This window comes from Coffea arabica, chromosome 11c (assembly GCF_036785885.1).
Source record: "Coffea arabica cultivar ET-39 chromosome 11c, Coffea Arabica ET-39 HiFi, whole genome shotgun sequence".
In the NCBI taxonomy this organism is placed as follows: domain Eukaryota; kingdom Viridiplantae; phylum Streptophyta; class Magnoliopsida; order Gentianales; family Rubiaceae; genus Coffea; species Coffea arabica.
In genome coordinates this window covers 36,184,392-36,211,603 of record NC_092330.1, presented here as the reverse complement: position 1 = coordinate 36,211,603, position 27,212 = coordinate 36,184,392, and the positions used below count along the sequence as shown (strand labels likewise).

The following is a 27,212-nucleotide window of genomic DNA, read 5'->3' as shown; positions in this document are numbered from 1 at the left end:
TTTGATTGCTCCAGAATCACAAATGTAGGGAACTAGTAGGGATGGCAACGGGGCAGGGGACCCCTACCCCATCCCCCGCCTCGCTGCCTACAAACTTCCCCCGCCTCATCCCCCCGCCCCGCTTTCCCCGCAGGTGCCCCTGCGGAACTAATAAAAATTTGTTATATAATTTTATTATGGTTAAATTTTATCAAATAATCAAGTACTAAAATATCAACACATCATCAAATTATTATTCATTGTAATTTTACAATTGAAACTTATAAAAACAATCAAATAAAAATTATTTGAATACAATCCAACATGACGAAATAAATATAATTAAAGTAGTCAAGTTTTTACTTTTGGAACAAATACAATCACTAATTCATTATTGTACTTATTCTTTTTTTAAGAAAAAATGTTATTGTATTAAGTGTAATTAGAGATTTAGTATAAATATATTAGTAAATTTAGTATAACCAATTAATAATCTATATCTATATGTATTCAGGAAGGGGTTTTTAGCAGAAACCCTCTCAAAAGTTTCTAAACTTCTCATTCTTTTTTCTAGAATTTTGTATTTATTTTAATACATAAAAAATAGTGGGTAACCAACCCTATTACCAATCAAATTGAAATTTAAAATATTCCCACTATCTCTTAACTCATCCTACAATCACTCCTACAAATCCTCTCATCATCATCCCACGTTTATCAAATTGAAATTTAAAATATTCCTACTATCTCTTAACTCATCCTACAATCACTCCTACAAATTCTCTAATCATCATCCCACGTTTCCCTCCACATTTCCTCCCACATTTCCCACTCCAATTAAGAGTCCACTGCAATTCAAGAATTATACCCCAATTAAAACTCCTCCATCCAAACATAGAATTCTCATTCAATTTTCTTGCATGCTCATTCGTATTTTTCGGTTAACCAAAACAAGAGCCTATTATCTCTTTCATCTTTCTTGTGGTGTCAATCTTATTCTTTAACTTAGTTTCATCATGGAATATGCCCGCCTACAAGTATTTCAACAACAACTAAATTTCAAACTCGCAAGATTGCAAATAAGGAAACATTTGCTTAAAAAACGAAACGTACACTGCAAGGATTCCACACACCAGTTGGAAAGAGAAGTTTCAAATCTAATTTGAAGGACAAAATTCAGGCTACACCGATTAAAACGTCGTTCACATCAAATTAAAAATTCCAGTACTGTGTATTCTTTAAATATTGGCATCTATATCTATATGTATTCAGGAAGGGGTTTTTAGCAGAAACTTTCTCAATGACTTCTAAACTTCATTCTTCTTTTTAGAATTTTGTATTTATTTTAATACACAAAAAATAGTGGGTAACCAACCCTATTACCAATCAAATTGAAATTTAAAATATTCCCACTATCTCTTAACTCATTCTACAACCATTCCTACAAATCCTCTCATCATCATCCCACATTTATCAAATTGAATTTTAAAATATTCCTACTATCTTTTAACTCATCCTACAATCATTCCTACAAATCCTCTAATCATCATCCCACATTTCCCACTCCAATTAAGAGTCCACTGCAATTTAAAAATTACACCCCAATTAAAACTCCTCCATCCAAACATAGAATTCTCATTCAATTTTCTTGCATGCTCATTTGATAGGTTACAATTTTATCATTTATTTTATTATTAATTTTACCTATTACTTGATTTGATGTGGATTAATTATTAGATTCTGTTCACTTTTCGTAATTTACATTTATTTTAGGGAGTAGAACAAAAATATCATAATCAAGGCCAATTTGACAGTCATCGGGAAAGAATTCAAATGGAAGGTCTTCAGGAGTATTTTTGGAACAAGGAAATGCAAGTCCTTTTTGGTAATTCGCAGAAGACAGCATTAAAAAGGGGAATGAAGAGCTGAAGTCTGCTATTCGCCTGGGCGGCGGACGCCGCACAATAGCAGTAGGAACTAGATATTATATTAGCTTTTCTTTGAACTTTTCTTCTTTGTTCTTTAGTGGAGACACTTGGTAGCATAGATTTTGACTTTTCCTTCTTTTTCTTTTTGGTCGTAGTTCTCCTCCGTGAGCCATAGGAAGACTAGTAATTACTTTTTTGTAGCTTGCTTTTTCTCATTGAGTTGGATGAATTGAATTTCCCCAATTTCAAGGGACAATGGTCGCGGCTCTCTTTACAATTTCTTGTGGGTTTAGTTCTTCAAATATGAACTAATTTCTTCATTCTAGTCAAGGGACAACGGATGCTTTGGTTCGCCTAAATTTGTGAGATCGATTTAATTTTATTGTTTTCTTTTATTTATTGGTATTTGCATATTTCCTGGTTGCAGTGCTTATGGTTGTTTAATTAATTGATTGTCTTGGATCCGGATAATTAGTTAATTTAATAATCTATTGTCAATTGAGGTATTACATCCGTAATTGTTTAATTACCTCAAAATAGTGACAACTGGCATGATTAGATTTGTGTCAGGGGAATACGCGGATTAATCTAAAATAACCCTGGTAGTGCGTTATTTGGTTAGAATAGGGTTTCTCTAATACGTAAGGCAATTGGAAAATTAAATCTTACGGGCGTACCTAGAATTATTTTCTAATTAGAACAGTGATTAACGGGCGTATCTTAATCACCGACACAGTAAGGAGGGGTTGACTGCCATCGCTTGTTTGGTAGTTATAACCTATTTATTGATGAATAATTAGAATTGCCCTTGCTTCGATGATCAATTAGGTGGACCGTTGCTGAAGTTACTTCTTGGTTAGATCTTTAATTAATATTACCTTGATTTTAGTGAATTGCCATTTGACTTTTAGTTGCCTACTTTATTTTATTTTTAATTGTTTCCTTGTTTTAATTGATTTAGACCTTTAATTATTTTTATTCTAAGTTCAGTGAATCGTGGTTTAATTCCTAATTAGTTATTTATTTTTATTTTCTTATTTAAATTTATTTGGTTGTCGTCGTTCCTACAAAATCACCCCCCTGTGTTACTTTGGATTTCTTAAGAAACAAATATATCCAGTCCCTGTGGATACGACCCTACTTGCCATGTCTACAAATTCATAATTATTTGTGAAAAAATAACCATCCCATTCGGGTATATCGGATCAAGCAAACTCTTCGGGAAAAAGGGTGAATCAAGTAACCCATTGCACACCTAGAGTCCCTGCTCCAGTACTTGGAATTGAATTTTGGTCATTTTAACTGGCAATTAGATTTAAATTTACTATTGCACAGACCTCGATACCCTGTCAATTTTTGGCGCCGTTGCCGGGGACTGACGCTAGTTATGTGTTTTTTTTTTAGTTCATCTTGTTTTCATTTTTTATTTATTTTTCTCTTATTTTTTTAATATAATTTATGGCTTCTAACACTCCGTATTTTTGTGATAGACTGGATTTTGTTTCCAGGGAAGGCAATAAGGCTTGTTTTTTTTTTTTTCTAGGTTTGCATATTCAGAGGCACTAAACTCTCTTAGAGAAAGAATAGCTGTTACAACCTGTGAAATTTATTATGCCAGGGATCATTCAATCGGTATGTGCCCCGAATATCAAGACTACCTGAGTGACTATCTAAAAAAAAAAATTTGGAGATTCTTCACATCGATCTCAAACGTGGTATGACCCTTATTCAAACCGGTATGATCAAGGATGGTGGGATAACTCCAACGTTAATTATGAAAAGGGGCCAATAAGTTTTCAACAGCAAGAGTCTCAACAATCCTCATTCATGTCAGAATTGCCCTCACAGACCATCAATGACTCTAAGGGAGGTGAGAGTGCAATTATCCTGACAAGTGATATGGAACTGCAAGAGTCTCAAGAAGGAGGATCCAAAGATGCAGTTGAAAAGAAAGTTGAAGTGGAAGACACGAGACTCCCACATCAAATTACCCTAGTGAACGAATTCAGTGAGCAATTACTAAATGCGATGACACCCACTCCATCCCTTAATCTATATTCCCCTGACTCTTACTCTATAACTTCTGTTAATGAGATTGATTTTGTTATACGGAAGTGTTTGAGTCTCATTGCAGAAATGAGTTAAGAGTAGCTATGGTCAAATATCTTGAACCGTTGAATGCTCTTGATGGAGGAGTGGATGAAGCATGGAGATCATTGCTTGATTATTTGGCGCCATCAACTAGTCCATGGAAGACCGTAGCTCGTGTGCTCAAGAATTACTCTATTTACGAGAGTTATCAGGACTATATAGAGGATGAAACATTAAGACGAGCCACACGATTTTATCCTCCATGAACAAAACATGATAATGTCTAGCCAAAGACATTAAAGAAAGGCGCTCATTGGGAGGTAACCCAATTGTTTCTTTTAATTGTTTGTTTTGATTTCGTGTGATAGTTTAAATAGGTTTTCCTTGAATTTGACTGATTTCGGGTTTCAATTTTCGTTTTGATGATTTGTAGGTGTCCCTCTGTCATGACGCGCCCGCGTCATGATGTATAGAGAGCTCACGATCAAAATCGTTAGAAAGGGTTTCGATTCTCATGACGTGTCCGCGTCAAATCCCATAAAAAGCTCATGGTCAGAGAGCTCTCTTGTCCTCATGACGCGCCCGCGTCATGTCATATGAAGAGCTCCAGATTCCATGCCTTCATGACGTGCCAACGTCACATTCGCGGGAAAGGTAAGTATTCAAAAAAAACTCAAGAACGGTTATTGATTTTCGGTTAATCTCTAATTTTGAATTTCGAAAATAACATTTGCAAAAAAATTTTTATTAAAAAAAATTTTTAAAACAAAAAAAAACAAAAACAAAAAAAAAGAAGAAAAAATTTTCAACTGTAGCTAGGTTTCTCAATTTAAAAAAAAAACATTTTTTTTCTCTCTTTTCTTTCCTTTCTTTTTTTCTTTCTTCTTCTTCTTCTTTCTCTTTTCTTTCTTTCTTCTACTTTGTTTCTTCGTTCTTTCGGCTGAAACCCACGAAGCTTCATGCCGTCGCTTCTGCGTATGCCGTCGTCGCTTGCATACCTCCACCACTCCACTGCCACCACCGCTTCCATCTCTCTCACTCCCCTCGCTGCATCTCTCTCCCTCACAACTCTAGCAACCCCCACCTCACGTCACGCCACCCCTGCCAGCTCACGAAGCCCAGGCTTCGTGAACAATTGTCAGCGACCGCACGTCATTGTCCATGGCCACCCGCTGCTCGCACGTCGTCCCTCGTTCTCCACACGCGCCATCCACCATCCACGGTCCGCCGCCACCGCAGGCAGCGGCCATTCCTCTCTCTCATGTCGCGCCTCTGTTCCCTTTTGTTAGTTACCACCAGCTCCACCTTCTTCAACTATCGATCTGTGAAGGTATTTGTAACTCGTTTCCCAACTCCTCTGAAGTATTTGGTGGTGTTTGGGGTCTTCATTTATTTGGGTAAGACGTTGAGTTGTTTTTCTTTTCCCGAGGAGTCCACCAGTGGTACTGGTTGGAGTAATTGGACCTGGATTTGTTACTTTTATTTGGTTGGTTGCTTGCCTAATAGCTACGAGTTTGTAATTGAGATACTGATGTCAAATTTGTGCGCTACTTTGCTGGATTATGCTGGTTTCGGAGGTCATATGCTTATTACTGTGAGCGGTTATGCTTTATAGGAATGTTCGCATCTAGTGGTTGGGTGGATTTTCCTTGAATTGCTTGATAGCTTTTGGTAGAGTACATTTGAATTGGTGGGCGGTGGTTTCAATTGCTACTTTGGCTGGGCGCTTGCTGAGATTCATTTGTTTGCTATATTCGTTGCACTATTGATCCTCTGTTTGCTCTCTGTGACGCCTTGGAATTTTTCTGGTTGATTGGGTTGACTATTTTAATTGTTTCCTACTTGTGCGTCCACCAGTGGCACTGGTTGTGGTAGCTGGCCTGTTTTGTTCTTGTCAAATTTGGATCTACTATTGCTAGAATTGTTGATTTTGAGTTGAAATACTCACTGTTAGAGCTGTTAAGCCAATCAAGTAGCTCGAAAGCTCGTTAGAGCTCGACTCGTTAAGGCTCGAGCTCGGCTCGTTAATTTTGGTTAACGAGTCGAGCTCGAGCTCGAAACATGCTCGTTTAGTTAACGAGCCGAGTAAGCTCGGCTCGTTTGATACTCGAGTAGCTCGTTAGAGCTCGTTAATGAAGGGCATATTTGTCATTTTAGAAATCAAAATTATATAAATTAAAAATTATAGGTTTTTATTAATGTTAATTTGCACGAGCTCGAGCTCGAGCTCGTGAAGCTCGACTCGTTTGTGATAAACGAGTCGAACTCGAGCTCGAGCTCGAGCCACATGTATATTTAACGAGCCGAGTTCGAACACATTTTAAAGCTCGTTTTCTTAACGAGCTCGAGTCGAGCTCGGCTCGAATTAAACTCGAGTCGAGCTCGGCAGCCAACTACTCGGCTCGACTCGGCTCGATTAACAGCTCTACTCACTGTCCAATTGGAGACTTTGTTGAGATTTTGGGTGGACAGAGTTTTGCATTTACTGGTTGAATTGAATTATGATGACTCAGAATTTGGGCGCGTACTTCCACTACATCGGTTTCCCTCCATCGTCCCCGTCTACCCCGTGGCCACTTGAGAGGGAAGTTTCGTTGTCCTCTTCACTTTAATTGCTTTAATTCCTCCATTGAGGACAATGTAGGATCTAGGTGTGGGGGGGGGGACAGCCGTGCTAATTCTCCTACTTTTTAGTTTTTAGATTTTTTTTTCTCTATTTTTAGTTTGTTATTTGCCCACCTCTCGTTCATTTTCTTCCTTTTTTTTCAGTGATTAGCTCACATGTGCAGGCCAATGTTTGATATTGGATTGTTGCCTCTATTTTTACTTTTGCCAAGTTTGAGTAATAAAAGTGTATCGAGTTAATGTGGTTGAGTCTAAAAACATCTCTTTGGTAAATATCGATGATTGTTTTACTTTTATAATTTTTGGTTAACTTTTCTAGGCATTGGAAATGATTGTTAGCATTTTCATGTGAATTGGTCCGGTTATTAACTTCAGTTCTCCATGTTTGAAAATAAGGCTAGTTGATGTAAATTCTCTTTTGATTTTTGTGTTATTTTGAGTTTTTGTGTTATTTGACTGTGAATAAGAGTTGATTGTACTCCGCTAGTTTTTACTACCGAGTAACCGGGGATTTTCATCAAAAGTGTCGATTTTCGCATCAAAAAGTAGTAATTGCTATGAGTACGTAGTCACGTGACGATAGAAACTGAGTAACCGGACTCTTTCATCTGACAAATGTCGGAGTTCGCGTCAAAAGGCTCTAATGGCTAGCGACTAAATCTTTTGTTACTATTGAGAAAAGCAAAAAAAAACAAAAAAAAAAGGAGAGAAGAAAAAAATAAAAAAAAAGAGAAAGTTAGAAAAATGTGAAAAAAAATGTGAAGGTTGTGTTAGTGTGTAATAAAAGTCAGCTTGCCGATTTATAGACTTAATATTGAGATTTTGGTTAATAGTTGGACCATTTGTTGATAGATGTTGCACGTCATTCCTTTTTCTTAGATTAGTTAACTTGAAATTAGATGAGTTTGTGGTTTAGAAATTAATCGGAGTGATGTTTCTTGGATTTGACCATTGATGCTTGATTATAATTTTTCTTGATATCTTGGCAATTTGTTGGATAGAGCAATAGCCACTATCGAATATTGGTGTTTGTTTGTTGTTCTTATGCTTGAGAGCAAGCATAGTTCAGGTGTGGGGGAATTGATAGGTTGCAATTTTATCATTTATTTTATTATTAATTTTACCTATTACTTGATTTGATGTGGATTAATTATTAGATTCTGCTCACTTTTCGTAATTTACATTTATTTCAGGGAGTAGAACAAAAATATCATAATCAAGGCCAATTTGACAGTTATCGGGAAAGAATTCAAATGGAAGGTCTTCAGGGGTATTTTTGGAACAAGGAAACACAAGTCCTTTTTGGTAATTCGCAGAAGACAGCATTAAAAAGGAGAACGAAGGGCTGAAGTCTGCTATTCGCCTGGGCGGCGGACGCCGCACAAAAGCAGTAGGAACTAGATATTAGATTAGCTTTTCTTTGGACTTTTCTTCTTTGTTCTTTAGTGGAGACACTTGGTAGCATAGATTTTGACTTTTCCTTCTTTTGCTTTTTGGTAGTAGTTCTCCCCCGTAAGCCATAGGAAGACTAGTAATTACTTTTCTGTAGCTTGCTTTTTCTCATTGAGTTGGACGAATTGAATTTCCCCAATTTCAAGGGACAATGGCCGCGGCTCTCTTTACAATTTCTTGTGGGTTTAGTTCATCAAATATAAACTAATTTTCTCATTCTAGTCAAGGGACAACGGATGCTTTGGGTCGTCTAAAATTATGAGATTGATTTAATTTTATTGTTTTCTTTTATTTATTGGTATTTGTATATTTCCTGGTTGCAGTGCTTATGGTTGTTTAATTAATTGATTGTTTTGGATCTGGATAATTAGTTAATTTAATAATCTATTGTCAATTGAGGTATTACATCCGTAATTATTTAATTACCTCAAAATAGTGACAACTGGCATGATTAGATTTGTGTCAGGGGAATATGCGGGCTAATCTAAAATAACCCTGGTAGTGCGTTATTTGGTTAGAATAGGGCTCCTCTAATACGTAAGGCAATTGAAAAATTAAATCTTACGGGCGTACCTAGGATTATTTCCTAATTAGAGCAGTGATTAACGGGCGTACCTTAATCACCGACACAGTAAGGAGGAGTTGACTGCCATCGCTTGTTTGGTAGTTATAACCTATTTATTGATGAATAATTGAAATTGCCCTTGCTTCGATGATCAATTAGGTGGACCGTTACTGAAGTCGCTTCTTGGCTAGATCTTTAATTAATATTACCTTGATTTTAGTGAATTGCCATTTGACTTTTAGTTACCTACTTTATTTTATTTTTAATATTTTCCTTGTTTTAATTGATTTAGGTCTTTAATTATTGTTATTCTAAGTTCAGTGAATCGTGGTTTAATTCCTAATTAGTTATTTATTTTTATTTTCTTATTTGAATTTATTTTGTTGTCGTCGTTCCTACAAAATCACCCCCTGTGTTACTTTGGATTTCTTAAGAAAAAAATATATCCAGTCCATGTGGATACGACCCTACTTGCCATGTCTACAAATTTATAATTATTTGTGAAAAAATAACCATCCAATTCGGGTATATCGGATCAAGCAAACTTTTCGGGAACAGGGTAAATCAAGTAACACATTGCACACCTAGAGTCCCTGCTCCAGTACTTGGAATTGGATTTTGGTCATTTTAACTGGCAATTAGGTTTAATTTTACTATTGCATAGGCCTCGACACCCTGTCATCATTCGTATTTTTTGGTTAACCGAAACAAGAACCTATTATTTCTTTCATCTTTCTTGTGGTGTTAATCTTAGTCTTTAACTTAGTTTCATCATGGAATATGCCCGCCTACAAGTATTTCAACAACAACTAAATTTCAAACTCGCAAGATTGCAAATAAGGAAATATTTGCTTAAAAATCGAAACGTACACCGCAAGGATTCCACATACCAGTTGGAAAGAGAAATTTCAAATCAAATTCGAAGGACAAAATTCAGGCTGCACCGATTACAACGTCGTTCACATCAAATTAAAAATTCCGGTATTGTGTATGCTTTAAATATTGACATCTATATCTATATGTATTCAGAAAGGGGTTTTTAACAGAAACCTTCTCAATGGCTTCTAAACTGTTCATTCTTTTTTCTAGAATTTTGTATTTATTTTAATACATAAAAAATAGTGGGTAACCAACCCTATTACCAATCAAATTGAAATTTAAAATATTTCCACTATCTCTTAATTCATTCTATAACCACTCCTACAAATCCTCTCATCATCATCCCACATTTATCAAATTGAAATTTAAAATATTCCTACTATCTCTTAATTCATCATACAGCCACTCCTACAAATCCTCTAATTATCATCCCACGATTCCCTCCACATTTCCCACTCAAATTACGAGTCCACTGCAATTTAAGAATTGCACCCCAATTAAAACTTCTCCATCCAAACATAAAATTCTCATTCAATTTTCTTGCATGCTCATTCGTATTTTTTGGTTAACCAAAACAAGAACCTATTATCTCTTTCATCTTTCTTGTGGTGTCAATCTTAGTCTTTAACTTAGTTTCATCATGGAATATGCCCGCTTACAAGCATTTCAACAACAACTAAATTTCAAACTCGCAAGATTGCAAATAAGAAAACATTTGCTTAAAAAATGAAACGTACACCGCAAGGATTCCACACACCAGTTGGAAAGAGAAATTTCAAATCAAATTCGATGGACAAAATTCAGGCTACACTGATTAAAACGTCGTTCACATCAAATTAAAAATTCCGGTACTGTGTATTCTTTAAATATCGGCATTTCTATTGTAATATTGGCATTTCAAATATTATTCCCAATACTGTAATATTTTTAATTATTTTTTATTATTTCCAATACTATAATATGTCTATAATTTTTTTCAACCTTTTTACTGATCGAGTGAATTCCCCCACTCTCTCTCTCACTTTCTTCTTTGTTTTTGGTTCTCTATTGATTTTATAAATCTATTGATTTTGCTTTTTTTTAGCAATTATGGAAGAGATTATGTGTAGAGATTTCAACGGAAATCAACTTTCTTGCAGAGAACTGGAAGTATATTCTTGCCAACTTAATTTTTCGAGTCGGTCCCCTCTGCCCCTCCTTTTTGTCATGTTTTGCTTTTCTTTTAAGGTGATTTGGTCTTTTACTTTCTTTATTTTTTCTCCTTCATGTTTTTGTCAACCTTCATGTTTTACTTTCTTTATTTTCTGGGTGGTGTTTGCTGCAGAAGTTTATTGAAAACTTCCCAAGATTTCTCAGCACAACGATTTCGAATATCTGCAAAAGTTATCATCATGATATTAAATATCTGAAATGTGCTCCACTGAGTTCAATATCATCTTAGTACCTTCACGTGTCAACAACCCATTCTTATACCATAACATCACCATGTAGCCACTTGCATCCACTGGATTAGAAAAAACGTGTCCTTCTAAGCTTGGATTATGTTCAACAGTGATGCCAAAGACCTAACGATAAATACATGAAAAAAAAATCTAAAGGTCATAATTATATCGAATACCAGAGATCAGGAAACTAACTGCATAAAGAAAATAATCCTGACTCATATTTCGGCGCTTTACTGTTTGTTAGACTATGTTTTGGTTTTTGTTTCATTCTTTCTTTTCTGTGCACAATATTTCATGCCTATTTGGCTCTTTGAAAAGATGTCCTTAATGCAAACAAGATCTTTTCCCTTAATTCTGTAACAAAGGCGGAATTTTGGTTTTAAGGCTTTACCAATAATTGTGGTTTAGAAAAAAATTGTTCACCATTTGCGCAGCAGAATTATTCACCATCTATTCGTGACTCAGGTTTTCCAAATTGAGAGGATTTCCTTTGTCTAGATACGATGAGTGCAAATAGGACAGAAAATGCTCCAATGTTAGTGAGTCTAAAATTGCTTTTGAGTATAACAGGAGGTAATTCCAAAGTTTTTACAACATTAATCGCGACTACTCTTGATCATGTTGAAGTTCGGAATCAGAGTATGATTTGACAAGCAGATGAACACCGATAGGTTCATTAACTTAAATACTGTCAGAGAAAGATAGCTTTTTAACTAAATGAATGCATAACTTTTTTTTGCCAAACAAGCGATATAAGGTAAAATTTTTTGGAAAAGCAACAGCAAGATTCGTAATAATTCCCACGCAAAACCTTAATTCCTTTCAAAACCTACTGAATGATTGACATCATGAAAATGCATTTTATAAAACCAAGCAACCTGAGAGGGAAGTAAAACTGGAGTTTTCCATGCCACTCATAGAAGAACATTTACGTGTGAAACTGACCTGAAAGGCCATTAACAGCTTTGGATGTTACGATCAATAATTCACAAAAGTCCATCAAGTTTTGCAGTTGAATGATTTCAGCCAACAAGGATCTTCAACAGATTAGCATAACCAATTAGTACCATTTGAAAAATGAATGAGCACAATATATTCAGCACCGCCATCTCAAGCTAAGTGGAATTAGATTTAAACCTAAAGCGGAAGTTCAAAGGACCTTGTGCTACTTCTCAAAAAGTCTACGCATATACATAACGAAAAAAAAAGAACAGGTACCAAACAGTGGAAATTGAAATGGAATCATGTGCTGGAAGAGTGTGCATGCGGAAGCCCGGTAGGTAGGCCAAACACCTATCGACTACTTGCATGCTAAGGACCGTTTAAGGTTGCTGTACTTTATTAAAATGTATTTAATTAATACAAATTTCATCACAGTATTTATTAATTATTTATGATATTGTTTGGGTGTACACTTATATGAGTATTTTTTATTTGATAATTTATAAATTTTTATTTTTATTTATTGCAACACAAAAATTGCTCTAAAAACACTAATCTTGAGTTTATTTTATAAATGTTTCATTGGCTAAAAACTCTACTCCTAATAAATTCAATAAATGCTGTTCACCAAACACATTAGATTGGCTTTGTTCTTCTTTAGTAAAAATACCGTAGGCCCAAAATGGGACTTAAAACATCTTACGGTACATTTGTTTTTGGCATGCATAATGCCTGTTCTAATCAACTTACTATATTATCTTTTCCTAATTAAACGGGAAGCCTAAAGCCTAATGTCATGTACTCTCAAACGAATAAGTACAAATATAGGGCTTACTACATTTTATTTATAGTGAAAGTGCCCCGAAATATAGGATAAATGTATATGTTCATCATTTATTTTTATTTTTTTCAATAATGTCAGTACCGTGCGTAGCACGGGTATTCCCACTAGTTTGTATTAGTACACATATATAATTATTAGTATAATTAATAATATCAATTATATTATATATACTAATAGACATTATATAATACATATAACTAATAATATCATTATCATAAGTTTGTAACTAATTAAATTATATATTATATATATAATTATATACATATATATTTTATATATTTAATTTTTAAAGCGGGTGGCGGGGCGGGGGTACACTCCCCCACCCCCCCCCCCCCGTTTCTAAGTGGGGGGAAAAAAAATTCCCCCCACCCCCACCCCGCCCCACCCGCCTCCCCATTAGCCCCATCCCTAGGAACTAGTATAGTGTTGCGGTGCTTGGACAGACCAAATAGGGTAAAGTTGAAAACATGAGGGTCAAGTGTTGATTTCTTTCAAAAGTAAGGAGAGTCAAATTGATCCACTCAAATATTAGAGGACTAATATGGTAATTATATATTTCAATTATTCAATAGTTTACTCCTTCGATAAAAGAAAGAATTCCTACACGTTACGACATGATGTAATCTGATTGGCTAACAATTAGCCATTGCTTCTTCCCACTTCTTATTTGTCCATTTCCCTCCCATGAATGACGACACATGCCATCAGAAGAATATTATGGAACACAAAATTTCCTTCCTCCACACACCTGAACATGTTAATTTCCCTGTCCCCATCAGGGTATAGATACCCAAGAATTGTGTATAAATATATCATGCAAATCAAATCGAGGATCTCTCATCAATTGTAAAATTGTATCAAAAGTAGGTTGAATATCACTTGAAAGAAAGTAAAGGAATAATTGAGTGATATCTGTCGATGATACCTGTTAGTGTGCACGTTATTAATGTATATAAGATTAATTCATAAACGAAAAATAATTAGCGGATGAACTTTGAGCATTGCTAGTGGATGAACTCTTTAACACTCTGGAGAGTTGGTATTCTAAAATATATAGAGAGAGAATAAAGTGTTTTTAGTAAAACCATTTTAATACTCAAATAAAGAAACATTTGTAGATGTGAGAGAGGCACACACCCTTTGACAGTGTGACGTAATTTGGCTCGGATGGTTGGCCTCATGCCATTTGGCAAGATATTATTGACAGTAATATTTATGTACCTTTGTTTGGGAAGCCATTTATTTCAACAAAATTTTTGTAAGCATATCTTTTATTCATCATTTTATTTCATATATATCAAATCATAATATTTTGCCAAATAGCAATCCAAATGGGCTTGTGCAATTGACATTGCTCAAGATTTGTCGGATTTGGGGCAGGGACGGTCATCAGTATGATCGTCCCTGCACGGTTAAGGGCCAAGATTGGCCCTCAAAATTTTGTGCGGCTGAGATTACACCATGTAACTCGATTTCCGCGTCAAGTGTGGGACCAGCCCACCACTATCTGTTGTGAAAATACATCCTGTAAAAAAAAAATTACACGATGTACAAAAAAAGTTACAGCCAATTGATAATAATTACAATTGACAGGGACGGTTGCACCTGCAACTGTCCGTGCCCCGAGTCCAGATTTGTCATCCCTCGTGCAATTGGCAATAGTCAGCACATTGAATCGCTACGCTACATTTCATCTCGCCTACTTTCCGGTCGCCTTGTGCAATTGACGCTGCTCAAGACTTGTCGTCCCTCACTTCCTTGTTCTTTTGGATGACTTATTCAGTTAACAGCAAATATCAAGCCAGGCTTGTCATCTCTAACCTGTTCCGTTGGATGCTTATTCAGTTAACGGCAAATATCAAGCCTTGAGATCCCTCAGTCCCTTGTTCTGTAGGAAAAGGAATTATTCAGTTACCAGCAATTAATGCCCTTAAGGTCAACTTCCCAGTTCACATTCTATCTCTCTTAATTAACTCTGCCTGTATTTAGGTAAGCTTTGAAAATCAGAGCTACACTCTTTTCAATTCATTCACCACTTGTGGGACACAAAAAGCCAGAAAAAAAGCAGAGCAAGAGCACCACTTGCTGGACACAAAAAGCCAGAAAATGGAGAAAAGTCAGGAGCTGGCACTATCCCAGATGAGGAAATCTGTTGAAAAGCTTGGTGGTTTTGCTGAGGTAATAAATTTTCTCAGTTGCCCTTTTGGGCTCTATCCCTTCTGTGCAAGATTTCTGCATGGTGAAGTTCAGGTGTTTGATTTTATGCATCTTTATTGGCTCCAGAATTATGGGGACCCCACACTGATGAGGTTCTTGATTGCAAGATCAATGGATACAGATAAAGCTGCAAAAATGTTTGTGCAGTGGCAGAAATGGAGGGATGCACTGGTCCCGTCAGGATTTATACCTGATTCTGAAATTCAAGATGAACTTGGAGCTAAGAAAATTTACTTACAGGGCTTGTCTAAAAAGGGGTTCCCAATTATGGTTGTAAAAGGCAGCAAGCATTTTCCATCCAAGGATCAGCCTCAATTCAAGAGTAATTATCCATTTCTTGTTTTAACTTTCGTTCTTCGTGTATGACTTTCTATCATCCTGCTATTTATGTGGATTATTTCCAACTAGGTTCGTGCTTGAGTGCTATAAAGATGCCTTCATACCTTGTTTTAGTCCTGTTCATGGTGCATTCCATGAATTTTTGACAATTAACTATTTTAACGAGCTTAAAATTGTGTTTTGAGTTTTTCAAATTAACCTCTTGGACAATATTCCAGCCGAACTTTCATGGAGTTGAGCGGGACGATCTACTGAATATGCTTTAAATTTCAAGTTTAATACTTGTCAATTAGGGCCCAAGTCGATATTAAAACTTGACCATACTAATTTAAAAGTTAGTTGGCAATCCTAATTTAAAAGTTTCTGCCTGTTTTAATTATATCCTTGAGTCTTTTGGAATATCTTGTAATGGTCGCAATCAAATTTCTTATGATACTGAAGATCAAGCTTTGATTATGTATTATTATTTTATTAGGAAGGTATTCTGTGCCAGAAGGAACTTGAATAAGATATTTCTTTAAAGGTCAATGATCTTACTATTGAGAGCAAGAAATGACCTACTAATCTGTGGTTGATTCTGTTGGGAGCTTAGTTGAGGGACAGATCATAAATGGACAGCGTTGGGGGGGCTTGTGGGCTGCTACTTGCTAGTCAACTTTTGGACAATATATAAACTTAAAAAAAGAAAAAAAAAAAAAGGAAGAAGATTGAAGGAAGCTTCTGAAATTTAATTAATAATTCTAGGAATTAATTGATTGGTACAACCAATTGGTTTGATTTTTCATCTGGTGTTGATTGAAAATTATAATTCCTCTGATATTAGTGGTCCATCATGAGTGCTTTGATTGCGTTTCAGAGGATCAATCTGCTAATTTCTTCATTTGATATACTGGGAATCTTTGGTTGAATTTTCTTGATCGTCATTTCTTACTTTTGATTTGGTCAATCTCCTTTTACGTGTAACTTCAGTTTTCCAAAGTTGAAGTGAGCTTGCAAATACAGTCTTCTAATTGAAGAAAGTGCAGAAAGGGACCATGGACTAACAAGATTGGTCAAATTCATTAAGCATGAAGATAACTTGCCAGGGCTATTTGAGTGACTTGTTTGTGAAACCATGACTAGAAGGGACACTAGATAATTGTCCTTTTATTTTTTTCGTATATGAAAATGAAAGGCTTGCTCATATGTATCGATTTATATTTGGAAAGCAAGTAGTGCTATCTTTTTTTTGTGGATTTTTAATATGGTTCTCTTTCTATCAACATCTCCTTTCAAGTTGTTTCGCATAAGTTGCTATGTTAAGTCTGTAACTAATTCAAACTTCTGCCTGTTGCTGCAGAATTCATTGTTCATATACTTGACAAAACCATTGCAAGGTATAACTTAGATTAGTTCATTATTAGCCTTAAATTATTAATGGTATCGGTAGGACTCTTTCACAATAGCGTTATTAGTGATCAGCTATTGTCATCAACAGAGACAGGGCTGCTGTGAAATAGGCCATTACCCTTTTATTGGGGGAGTTTGGGTACAGTAGTGGGTAATGATGATCCTTTTTATCCCCACTGTCCCTCCCCTCCCCTCCCCTCCCCTTGGAAACAAAAGACTAACAATGAAAGCAATCTGTTATTTTATTTTATCTTTAATATAAAGTCTTGTAGGAATAATGGATTGTGGTATTCTGATTTGAATTCATAATTTTCATTTCAGTTCCTTCAAAGGAAGAGAGATCGGTGATGAAAAGCTAGTAGGTATTCTTGACTTAAAGGATATCTCATACAAGAATGTAGATGCTCGTGCTTTAATCACTGGTTTCCAATTCCTACAGGTAAACCACTTGGATTGTCTTATATGAGAAAACCATTTAGATTATTTATGGAGGGGCATCATATAAATATGGTGACTGGTCTGTAGCTAAAGAGAATGTATGCATCTGTTCTGTTTTGCGGACATGGGTAATGGATCCCATCAATATGTGTATGTATATAATATGTGCCCTCAAATGAAACAGAATCAAGAAGTTGATATGCATTTACAGTTCATAAGAGGATACAATTGGTTTGGCACCCAGAGTGATCCTGATGGCATAAAGGAAGACATTCATTAACGCCTAGTATAAGATAATAAACGTTCTTCTTGCTGCTCCAGCGGCTTTTGCCATCTAGCTTTCTAACAATTTTTAGCAATAATTAACCTTATTTAAGATTCAGATGAAGGGATTTTTCATTTTCCTTATTTATGTGTATTTTAAGGACCTCATTATTGGCAAATGGTTTTAAGGCTACTCCTTCCCCTTATTCTCATCTCAGTTAGCAAACCAATGATTGATCTCTGTGTGAGTCTTATCATCATGAATAGAACATGTTAAAGCCTGGTTCCAAATGATCATCTACCATGAATAGGTCATGGGCTAAGATCTACAAACCTAATGTCAAATAGAATTTGATATTCAAGGAGAAGGACAATCATCAGATCTGTCTACACTCAAGCTTGTTAAGACAGATTATTGTTCTGCTTCACTGTAATAGCATCATGTCAGTCCATGGATCGTTTAGGTTATTGGCTAAGATCTTTAAACCTAAGGTCAGATGTAATTTGAATCCCTGGAAAAGGACAATCCTCAGATCTGTCTACATTCAATTTCCTCAAGAAAGATTCTTGTTCTGATTTACTGTAACATATTTGCTTCTCCAACTCATTCACTTTGGCATTGTGCAATTCTTTCTTGTTATGAAATTACATTGAAATCTCTTATATGTGTAGGCTTACTACCCTGAGCGCTTAGCCAGATGTTACATTGTACATATGCCCCGGTTCTTCGTGAGTGTATGGAAGATGGTTTCATACTTCCTTGAGAAAGCAACTCTTGAGAAGGTATGTTTGATGTGCAAACATTCCTGTATATTTATCTTAAAATTAGCAGGCAGATAATAACTAAAGTCCTGCCAGCATCCATACATAGGATGAAGCCACCAAACCTAGTAAAAATAAACAAATGCAATTTAAGTTCTCTGTTTGAGCATATGTACTTTCTTGAATCTTGCTTTAAAAATCTTGCTAGAGATTACCCTCATGTGCGCAACTATCAATCGTTAAAACAAGACAATAACGCGCAGAAATACTAATACAAGATCCATCTTTTTAGTGATGATTCAGTTTTGAAGTCCACAGATAATGATATTTTCTCTTCTTTTTTCCCCCTCCTTTTTCTTGTTTTCGGACTGGTTGATTATTGTTCTGCAGGAGTATAAAGCTAATTAATTCAATCTTCAACATAAATAAAAGTTTTCCAGTCACATCATGCGCCAATAAGTTGTCAAACTGCCATTCTTATTATTTCTTAATCTATTACACACAGCTTGCCTCTTTATGTGATCAACTGCAAGAGCAGTTTATGAAATTTGCACGTTCGTTTCTCTGAATTCAAATAGTATCAGCATTGCCATTGTTAACAGATTCTAGGATCTCTCTTAATCTCAGCTGTTTGAGGCTTATTTTTCTCTCTTTTGTCTGATTGCAGAAACATATGACAACATCTTTTAATAGCTATCTCTTATATTGAAACTTGTTATCAGGAGAATTCACCGATGATGGTTACAAAAAGTAGCATATAAGTGTGTTTAGGCGTCCAAATCCAATAACTTTCGAGTATAGATCTTCTTTTTGAAGTACATTAGTTTTCTAAAATCGAACTTAAATAGCTGATTTTAAATGATGAACACAGATTAAGATCGTGACTAACGAAGCGCAAAGGAGGGAGTTTATCCAGGACATAGGCGAAGAAACTTTGCCTGAAGTGTATGGAGGGCGGGCAAAGCTTGTACCCATCCAAGATGTGGTATTAGCTCCATTGAACCATTAGACCAAACAGTCTAGATTTTGGTGTTACATCAAATTACTGCAACTGATTCATGGATGATACTTGAAGGAAAGAGAAAGGAAAAGGAAAGCAGTGGGAAAGGAATAAATTGTTTTCAAAGTGGATGTATTCTGACTGCTCCTGGACTTAATTTGTAGTATCTTTTATTACGAATAGTACTAATCATGAAACCACTCCTATGGTCTTTTATTGTGTTCCCAAATTCGGTAACTTAATTCGAGATGCAACTAGAGATTAATTAATGACTAAATAAGTTATTTAAATCCTGTATTTGCTTAGTTCCAGCTTGAGTGAATATGGAACAGGGTTGTGCATCAATACAATCATCTATATTTTCCCTTCCCCAAAAAGGCAAAGGGTAAATTACATATGATCCTCTGTAGTTCTTCATATCACCAGCTGACTCTGCTAAGATTTCAAAATAGCCACATTTGTGGCTTTATATAAGGTGGAAAATGGATGGAAAGTACCAACGACTAGGGAAATTAATGAAACGTGCTCTAAAAATGTGTGTGATGGGATCATAATATTCACTTAATCCCCTTATGATTTGCATGAAAATTTACCTTATTTTTCTATAATTTTTGCGTTTATCCACATAATTTCCTTATATTTTCACGCAAGATGGTCATGATTTAGTACATTAATAAGGGCAATACTAGCATTTTAATTAACGATGTTATGGAGGCTATTTTTCGTCAAATTTTAACTTTATATGAAACCACATGGAGATTATGTGGATATTTGGAAATGTTTCCACGGATGTTACGCGTAATTTACCCAAAGAAAAATCATATCACCATCTTCTGTTGTTTTATGAGATGACCATTTTCAATTGTTTTATGGTTTACCATAATATAGAAATCCCCATCTTTGTTTTGAATGTACACCAACCTCCCATTTCTTCAATGTTTGTAAGACAAACTTCTCTTACTCTTGATTTAGTGGTAATATTTATTCATATAAAGCATGATTCTTTAATAAACATTAAAAAAAATTATCTGATTTATGTAACATCTTAGCATTTGATTGGAGAGATCGATGTAAATTCAAAAATAAAAATAAAGGAATTTCCCTATTTAAGATAAACCTAAGCATGACTCAATCTTTTGAAGTGCGAGGGACAAAGTATTTTGACAATCTAACCTCCAACTAGAGAATTAAGGGTTCAGATCAAGCATTATGTAAATCCTTTTTACAGAATAATTTAGCAAAACTTCATTGGTTTTGCAGTGGTGATCTTGTTCATAAGTAGTTTAAAGAGCCAAAAAGCTGATAAAGAAGACAAATCGCACAATGCTATATGTGCTCGAATTTATTCCAACTCCACCGAACCATCACAAGAAGGGTCACATGTGCATTTATTTCTTCATAATTTAGGTTTCTAGTGAAGTTCTTGGAGCATACAAGCAGTCACAAGAACCTTGGATTTATTTAAGGGCAGAAAACAACCCTATAATTTGTACCACTTGGGCAAGTAACAAAACTTGCAGCATCTCCAGGATAGCTGGAAGCATCAGGGCACCTGTCCTTAAAGAACTTGGAGAAGTTTGTCGGGCCACAGTTTTGAGGGCCGTTGGCGCAACAGTACTTATTTGTTTTAAAAACAGTGCAGGGATTGTTGCATCCACCTCGAGTTCTTAGCTGAGTTGGGCACTGATCAACAATAGGTGCTGAACATCTGATATCACGGCAAGAAGAAGTAACGGAGCTGATCCCCAACGGGATGTTGAATCCTTCAACGAGTTTAATGTCGATGACGTCTTGGTTATTAAGCCGGTTTAGGGCGAATTCAGCTACTGTATTCGGAGGCTTTCCATAGCCTTGGCATTCAAGGCGCCCGCTGCAATCACCTGTTTGACATTGGCCTTGGCCATTGGCATCAAATTTGCAACTGGTTCGGCCCCAAATGCGAGCGTTGGCGGTGCCAGGAGCCACATCTAGGGGCCATGATTGGCCTTTGTCGAGTCGCCTGCCACCACCTGGGGAGGCAGCTGCCCAGACTGGGTAGCTACATTGGTTTATGATGTTGACATTTGCAGCATGGGTTAAGGTTAAGCATGAAGTTAGGCACAAAACCAAAAGGGACAAAGTGTAGGTGAACTTCATGATGTTTCTAACTTTCCAATTGAACTAGTAGCTGCTGCGGTTTCAAGATGCCACAGCTAGGGGTTTATATAGGGTGATTGGTTGCTACGATTTTGCGTGTACAAGTTGATCTCCTAACAAATTTTTGCATCAGAAATTTCCGAGATGTTGATGGTCTTGTCTTTGTATCCTAGGAATGATTGAAGAAGATGCGGATGTGTCCATAATCCTTCCGCATAATTTCGGTCAAAGTCTCATCCCTCATTGTTCTATTTATCTAGTCATTTGAACTTGACTCTTCTTTCAATCAATGTTCCAATGCTTTTCCTCAAGTGTTCAATTCGTGGATTACCTCTACCGAAGATAAAAAATAAAAGGGCAAATTATATATAACCTCCCTTAGTTTCATCCATTGCTACATGATCCCCCTAACGTTTCAAAATATCCACGTTATGATTTTATGTAAAGTGAAAATTTGATGAAAAATAGCCTACATAACGTCGTTAGTTGAAATATTAATAGTGCCTTTACTTAAATGCTAAATCAATCGATGGCTTAACCACCTTGTATAAAAGTATAGAGAGATTGTACGGATAAATGCAAAAATTGCAGGGATAAAGTAGATATTTATACAAATCATAAGGAGTTACGAGGATGTTAAAATTTTATCACGCACATTTTTAAAGTGCATTTGGTATAAGCTCCATAACTGATTATACATTATGTCCTTTTTCCACTTTACATAAAATTACAGGGGTTATGTGACTATTTTAAAATCTTAGGGGCCCATTTGATATTATGCAAAACTATAAGGGGGTAATAAGTAATTTATCGAAAATAAAATGACTCGAATTTTCTGTTTGGGTGAAGTTTTTGTTAACCACATTATTCCTACTTTCTAAATATCACAAAAAGTGGTTATTAATAAAATGTTATATTGCAATTTTCCCACAAACATCATTCAAAACAATTATCTTATCACCTAATTAGTGGAAAGAATTAGCAATATATGGATATTTATTAGCCACACCGAAGTGTATGTTCAAAAAAAAAAAAAAAAAAATGATGATCGGAATTAAAACAGTTGGCTGTAGTTGAGATGATGGCAGCTAAGGAATCGATGGAACCATGTGGAAGGAAGGATGGAGAAGATCCATTTTTGAAAGTGACTCTTCGGATACGATCAGGCTTCTAAATGAGGAGGATGAAGATCTTTCTAAACGGGGTCCTTGGCAAATGATATCCAGTTTGCAAAGAATCAGTAGTGCCTTTCTTTGCAGCTTGGGCAGTTCCAAGATCTTGTAATAACGTGGCACATAAGTTGGCTAGACATGCTAAGTTTTGTTGATGATTCAGAGAATTGGCGGAAATATCCACCTCCTATCGTTTCCTCGGCTGTACTTTCTTTCTGATTGTTTGGTTGAATGACATATTTTATAACGTTTTTATGAAAAAAAAAATATTAGCTTATATTTACCGATATCTGTTATGAGGCCGTCGTTGTCAACATTTGAGTATTACATATCATTTCAAATTTTCTCGGGAGAGGAGATAAGTGTTTCGAAAGAAGAGAATATAAGTGAGAAATCTCGATAAATTTTTTTTAAAAAAAAGATCATTTCAAATTTCACATTTAGGCAGAATAATGATAAGGTGTAAATGAACTAAAACTCGGTAAACTTTGTCCCTAGTTACACTTTACGTTTAAACTCAATATACAGATATTTTGTCCCTAGTTACGCTTTACCCTTGAACTCAATATATAGATATTTTGCCACCACTTTATATTTTAGAACAAAAGTGCCTCTTCAATGTTAACTTTTATTTCTTTTTCTCCTTTTTCTATTGTCCTTTTTTTCGTGTTTTTTCCTAATTTTCTCCCATTTTCATGTGACCAACTATTTTCTTCTATTTGTTATTATTATCTATATATTATTTTTATTTTGTCGAACTTATTCCTTAACTGCTTCCTTTTGTTTATTTTTTGTTATTATAAGTAATAATGATCAGAAAGTCTACATTATAAATGTTTCATATAGTGTTTCAGTCTTTCATAACAAGTAAGTGGATTGTCCCCAAACTTTGACCCTAATTGCACTTTATCCCCTAAATTTTTTTAATAGGCACTTAACCTTCCCCCCTACTCATTCTCTTTCTTTCTTTTCTACTGCTTTCTTTTCTTTTCTTTTTTATGTTTTTTCGTTCTCTCGTATCACTATTTCCTTCCCATTCTTATTAGGATTACGAATTGTATGCTTATATTAATATTTTTAGTATTCTTCTGCTTATAATTTTATTCTTATTGTAATTTATTTGCTTGTGGATTTTTACTACTAGTAATTCATGACAAACTATATGCCATAAAAAAAGTTGCAATATCCTTATCATAATGAAATACATCTATAATTATCTGGACAGGACAGCAGACGTTAAATGAATGTAGAAGTGTATAACAATTGGACGGTTCATAGAATCATATTTAAATATCTGTAGGTATTTCATACGCAATAGTCTTTGATTCCTCTTTCAGTCAAATGAAATCAAATCAAACATCTTTTAGTCCATGCCAGATGACCATGAACTTGGACCAACTTTACCGTGTTCCTTGTTTCATTAGTTCAAGTAATCGAGAGCTGCTTTTTCCGGTCTTGCCAGCCGGTGTCTCTGAGCTGCAGACACGAGGAAAACACGAATGAGGGAAGGTACAACCTGAATTGGAGTATGATTGGTGCAATTGTGGATGGGAAGGAGGTGAGGTGGTGATCAGAGGCACTATTGAGCCGAGTCGAAAGCACCATACTCGAGCTCGAATTCAATCAGAATCAGTGCAACTCGAGTTCGAACTCGAGCTAAATAAATTTGGACTCGAGCTCGACTCGTTTGAGCTCGAGTAAATATCAGGCCCGATCTACTCGAACTCGAGTTTTGAAATAAACTTATAAATTTTTTCTCAAAATATATAATATAAATATAATATAAAAACTCGATTAAGTTTGTCGAGCACTCGAGTATTTATTTTTGGAGTTCGAACTCGACTCGTTTAATGTAACGAATAGCTCGATCTCGAGCCAAGCTTTTTACCAAGCCGCTCGCAAGTAATTACTCGCGAGTGGCTTGACTTGATTGCACCCCTAGTGGTGATTGTGTGGGAAAGTATCGAAAAATTTTTAAACTATCTTAACACAATTTTAAATTTAAAGATATTTTTAATATATATATATATATATAAGGTGAAATTTTTTTATATATAATGTTACAATATAATTTCTGAAAAATATCTCGAAAACATCTAGTAATTCATAAAGATTAAAGAGTCCAATCAATAACCTATATCATAACCTTTTTTTTTATACATATATATATATATATATATATATATATAGTAAGACAAAAGGCACATTACGAAGATATCATTATCATTGGCTGATGCCAAAAATTTTGAAACATCTTAACTAGCATTTTGTTTCAGTGTTAAGAAATTTATTTATCTTTTTATTTATATTCAATTTATTCACTATTTGAAAGGGTGAAGTTCATTCCTTTCTTTCATCATTTTTCTTGAGAGAACAAAGATGATTGTCAATGGGAGAATCAGCCCAAAGGAAAAGATGAACAAAATGATTTATTTATCACTTCATAAGCTAGTCACAATTGGTATGCAATTGAGAAAACTTGCAATATATTGTTTGTTGTAATTTTCTGAAATCGTTTCTCGGTAGAATGATGTACATATCTTATGAAATTGGGAGGGGACAAGGAATTTGAATTAAAAAATGTTTAATTTTTTAGATATATTTAAATTCATTTTTTTAAAATTAAATTCTGTGAATCGGTGGAAATACTAGGAATTCACTAATGGACAGCTCTAGACATGAAAGCAGTGGGAGCCCAACTGCCAACCTACATCAAGTCGTCTGTTAGTCCTCACGATTCAAGTGTTTTTGGTGGGCTCTTAATTGGGCCGTGATAGGCTGATAACCATTGCCATATCTTGAATTTTAAATATTTTGAAAATGGTTCAATCCTTTTCAGCAGACTTAATAAAGATAATTAAGCTAGTACCGATTGAATGGAAAAGAATGAATTAGAAGGACATCAAAGCCCCCAAGTTCTGGCTTTGATTTCTCAATTTCTTTGACAAGAAATAGGAATGCTTTTCTAATTCTTATCAATTCCAATATTATACTATTGAACAAGGAAAATTTATTTTATTTTTCCAGCAGTAGGAAAAAAAAATGGAAGGTAGGTAATGAATAATAAAACCACTCAAATCCATGTAGATATTGTATTTTCCAATTAAGATGGTAACTTAATTTGAAATGCAACTAGAGATTAATGACTAAATAAAATTACTTTAAATTATGTACTCTTCGCTTAAAGAAGACAAATCGCACAAAGCTATAGGTGCTCAAATTTGTTGCAATTACTGTGGATCATCACAAGAAGGATCACATATGCGTTTATTTCTTCATGATCTACTTTTCTAGTGAAGTTCTTGGAGCATATCAGCTGTCACAAGAACGTTATGACATCTGGATTTCTTTAAGGGCAGAAAAGGACCCTATAATTTGTACCACTTGGGCAAGTAAACAAGCTTGTAGGATCATCTCGAGGATCGCAATAAGCATCAGGGCACCTGACCTTGCAGAACGTGGAGAAGAAGGTCGGGCCACAGCTAGTGCCACCGGTGCAACAGTACTCAGTTGTGTTGAAAACAGTGCAGGGATTGTTGCATCCACCAGGAGTTCTTAGCTGAGTTGGGCATTGATCAACAATAGGCGCTGAACATCTGATATCATGGCAAGGAGTAACGGAGCTGAACTCCAATGGGATGTTGAATCCATAAAGGAGGGAAATGTCGAAGTAGTCTAAGTTGTTAGGCTGGTTTAGGACGAATTCAGCTAGCGTATTCGGAGGCTTTCCATAGCCTTGGCATTCGAGGCGCCCGTTGCAATCACCTGTCTGACACTGGCCTTGGCCATTGGCATCAAAGTTGCAATTTGTTCGGCCCCAAATGCGAGCGTTGGTGGTGCCAGGAGCCACATCTAGGGACCACGATTGGCCTCGGTCGAGCCGCCTGCCACCCCCTGGGGAAGCAGCTGCCCAAACTGTGTAGGTACATTGGTTTATAATGTTGAAATTTGCAGCATTGGTGAAGGTTAAGTATAAAATGAAGCACGAAACTAAAAGGGACAAGGTGTAGTTGAACTTCATGGTGTTTCTAACTTTCAAAGTGAACTAGTAGCTATTGTGTTTTCAAGATGCCACAGCTGGCGGTTTACAAAGGGTGATTGGCTGCTATTAACTTGCGTGTACACGTTAATCTTCTTCACCAATTTTCTACATAAGAAATTTCAGAGATTTTGATGGTTATCTTGTATACTAGCTAGGAATGATTCAAAGATGCTGATCTAGCCGTTATCCTTCTGCATAATTTCAGTCAGCTCTCATCCCTCATTTTTTATTTGGCAAAATACACTTTATTATCATGTGATTTAGCAAATTTTCACATGACCCACCTATAGTTTTAAAAACTATATATAACCTCTCATAATTTGAATTAAAGTGTCAAAGCGATAGAAATGATCATTTATAACCGAACTCATGAAAATATCTAAGTTATTCTTGTTTAAAACTAAAATGGGTGAAGTGACAAAAATTTATAAATATAATATGCATGACACTCTAGCCCCATATGGTTTTATATTTTAGCATATAACTTCTTTATGATTTATTGTTTTACCATATAATCTCCTTATGATTTTTAAATATATATAGAATCCCCTGTAGTAAATAAATAATTTTTAACTTTACATAGGGATAATTTTGACATTTTAGTTGACTCCGTTGTGGAATGCAAATTTTTTTCACCTTAATACTTTAATCGAAACCATAAGAGAGTTATATGTAACTTTTGAAATCATAAGCGGGTTATGTG

At 35.4% G+C, this 27,212-nt stretch overlaps 3 protein-coding genes across 3 annotated transcripts; 1 reads left to right on the top strand and 2 right to left on the bottom strand.

Moving 5' to 3' along the window:
• Nucleotides 1–14,392: 14,392 nt before the first annotated feature.
• On the top strand, nucleotides 14,393–19,388 carry LOC113715506 (CRAL-TRIO domain-containing protein YKL091C). The gene is made up of 6 exons (XM_027239727.2): nucleotides 14,393–14,928; nucleotides 15,034–15,289; nucleotides 16,646–16,682; nucleotides 17,017–17,134; nucleotides 18,070–18,180; nucleotides 19,031–19,388. Exons 1-6 carry the CDS (start codon nucleotides 14,857–14,859, stop codon nucleotides 19,166–19,168), a joined length of 732 nt encoding a protein of 243 aa, XP_027095528.1. The 5' UTR covers nucleotides 14,393–14,856; the 3' UTR covers nucleotides 19,169–19,388.
• A 1,071-nt stretch (nucleotides 19,389–20,459) lies between these two features.
• LOC113715515 (thaumatin-like protein) lies at nucleotides 20,460–21,346 on the bottom strand. Its single transcript, XM_027239735.2, has one exon. It carries the CDS (start codon nucleotides 21,293–21,295, stop codon nucleotides 20,621–20,623), a length of 675 nt encoding a protein of 224 aa, XP_027095536.1. The 5' UTR covers nucleotides 21,296–21,346; the 3' UTR covers nucleotides 20,460–20,620.
• Nucleotides 21,347–25,648: 4,302 nt separating this feature from the next.
• LOC140016895 (thaumatin-like protein) lies at nucleotides 25,649–26,646 on the bottom strand. The gene has a single exon (XM_072071028.1). It carries the CDS (start codon nucleotides 26,486–26,488, stop codon nucleotides 25,817–25,819), a length of 672 nt encoding a protein of 223 aa, XP_071927129.1. The 5' UTR covers nucleotides 26,489–26,646; the 3' UTR covers nucleotides 25,649–25,816.
• Between the last annotated feature and the right edge of the window lie 566 nt (nucleotides 26,647–27,212).

Bases quoted from the DNA above. Each gene is read 5' to 3' on its own strand.
- LOC113715515 (XM_027239735.2), bottom strand. From the start codon at position 21,295: ATGAAGTTCACCTACACTTTGTCCCTTTTGGTTTTGTGCCTAACTTCA.
- LOC113715506 (XM_027239727.2), top strand. From the start codon at position 14,857: ATGGAGAAAAGTCAGGAGCTGGCACTATCCCAGATGAGGAAATCTGTT. The intron at 16,683-17,016 runs GTATAACTTAGA...TTTTCATTTCAG, and splicing joins CTTGACAAAACCATTGCAAG to TTCCTTCAAAGGAAGAGAGA. The intron at 18,181-19,030 runs GTATGTTTGATG...TGATGAACACAG, and splicing joins AGAAAGCAACTCTTGAGAAG to ATTAAGATCGTGACTAACGA.
- LOC140016895 (XM_072071028.1), bottom strand. From the start codon at position 26,488: ATGAAGTTCAACTACACCTTGTCCCTTTTAGTTTCGTGCTTCATTTTA.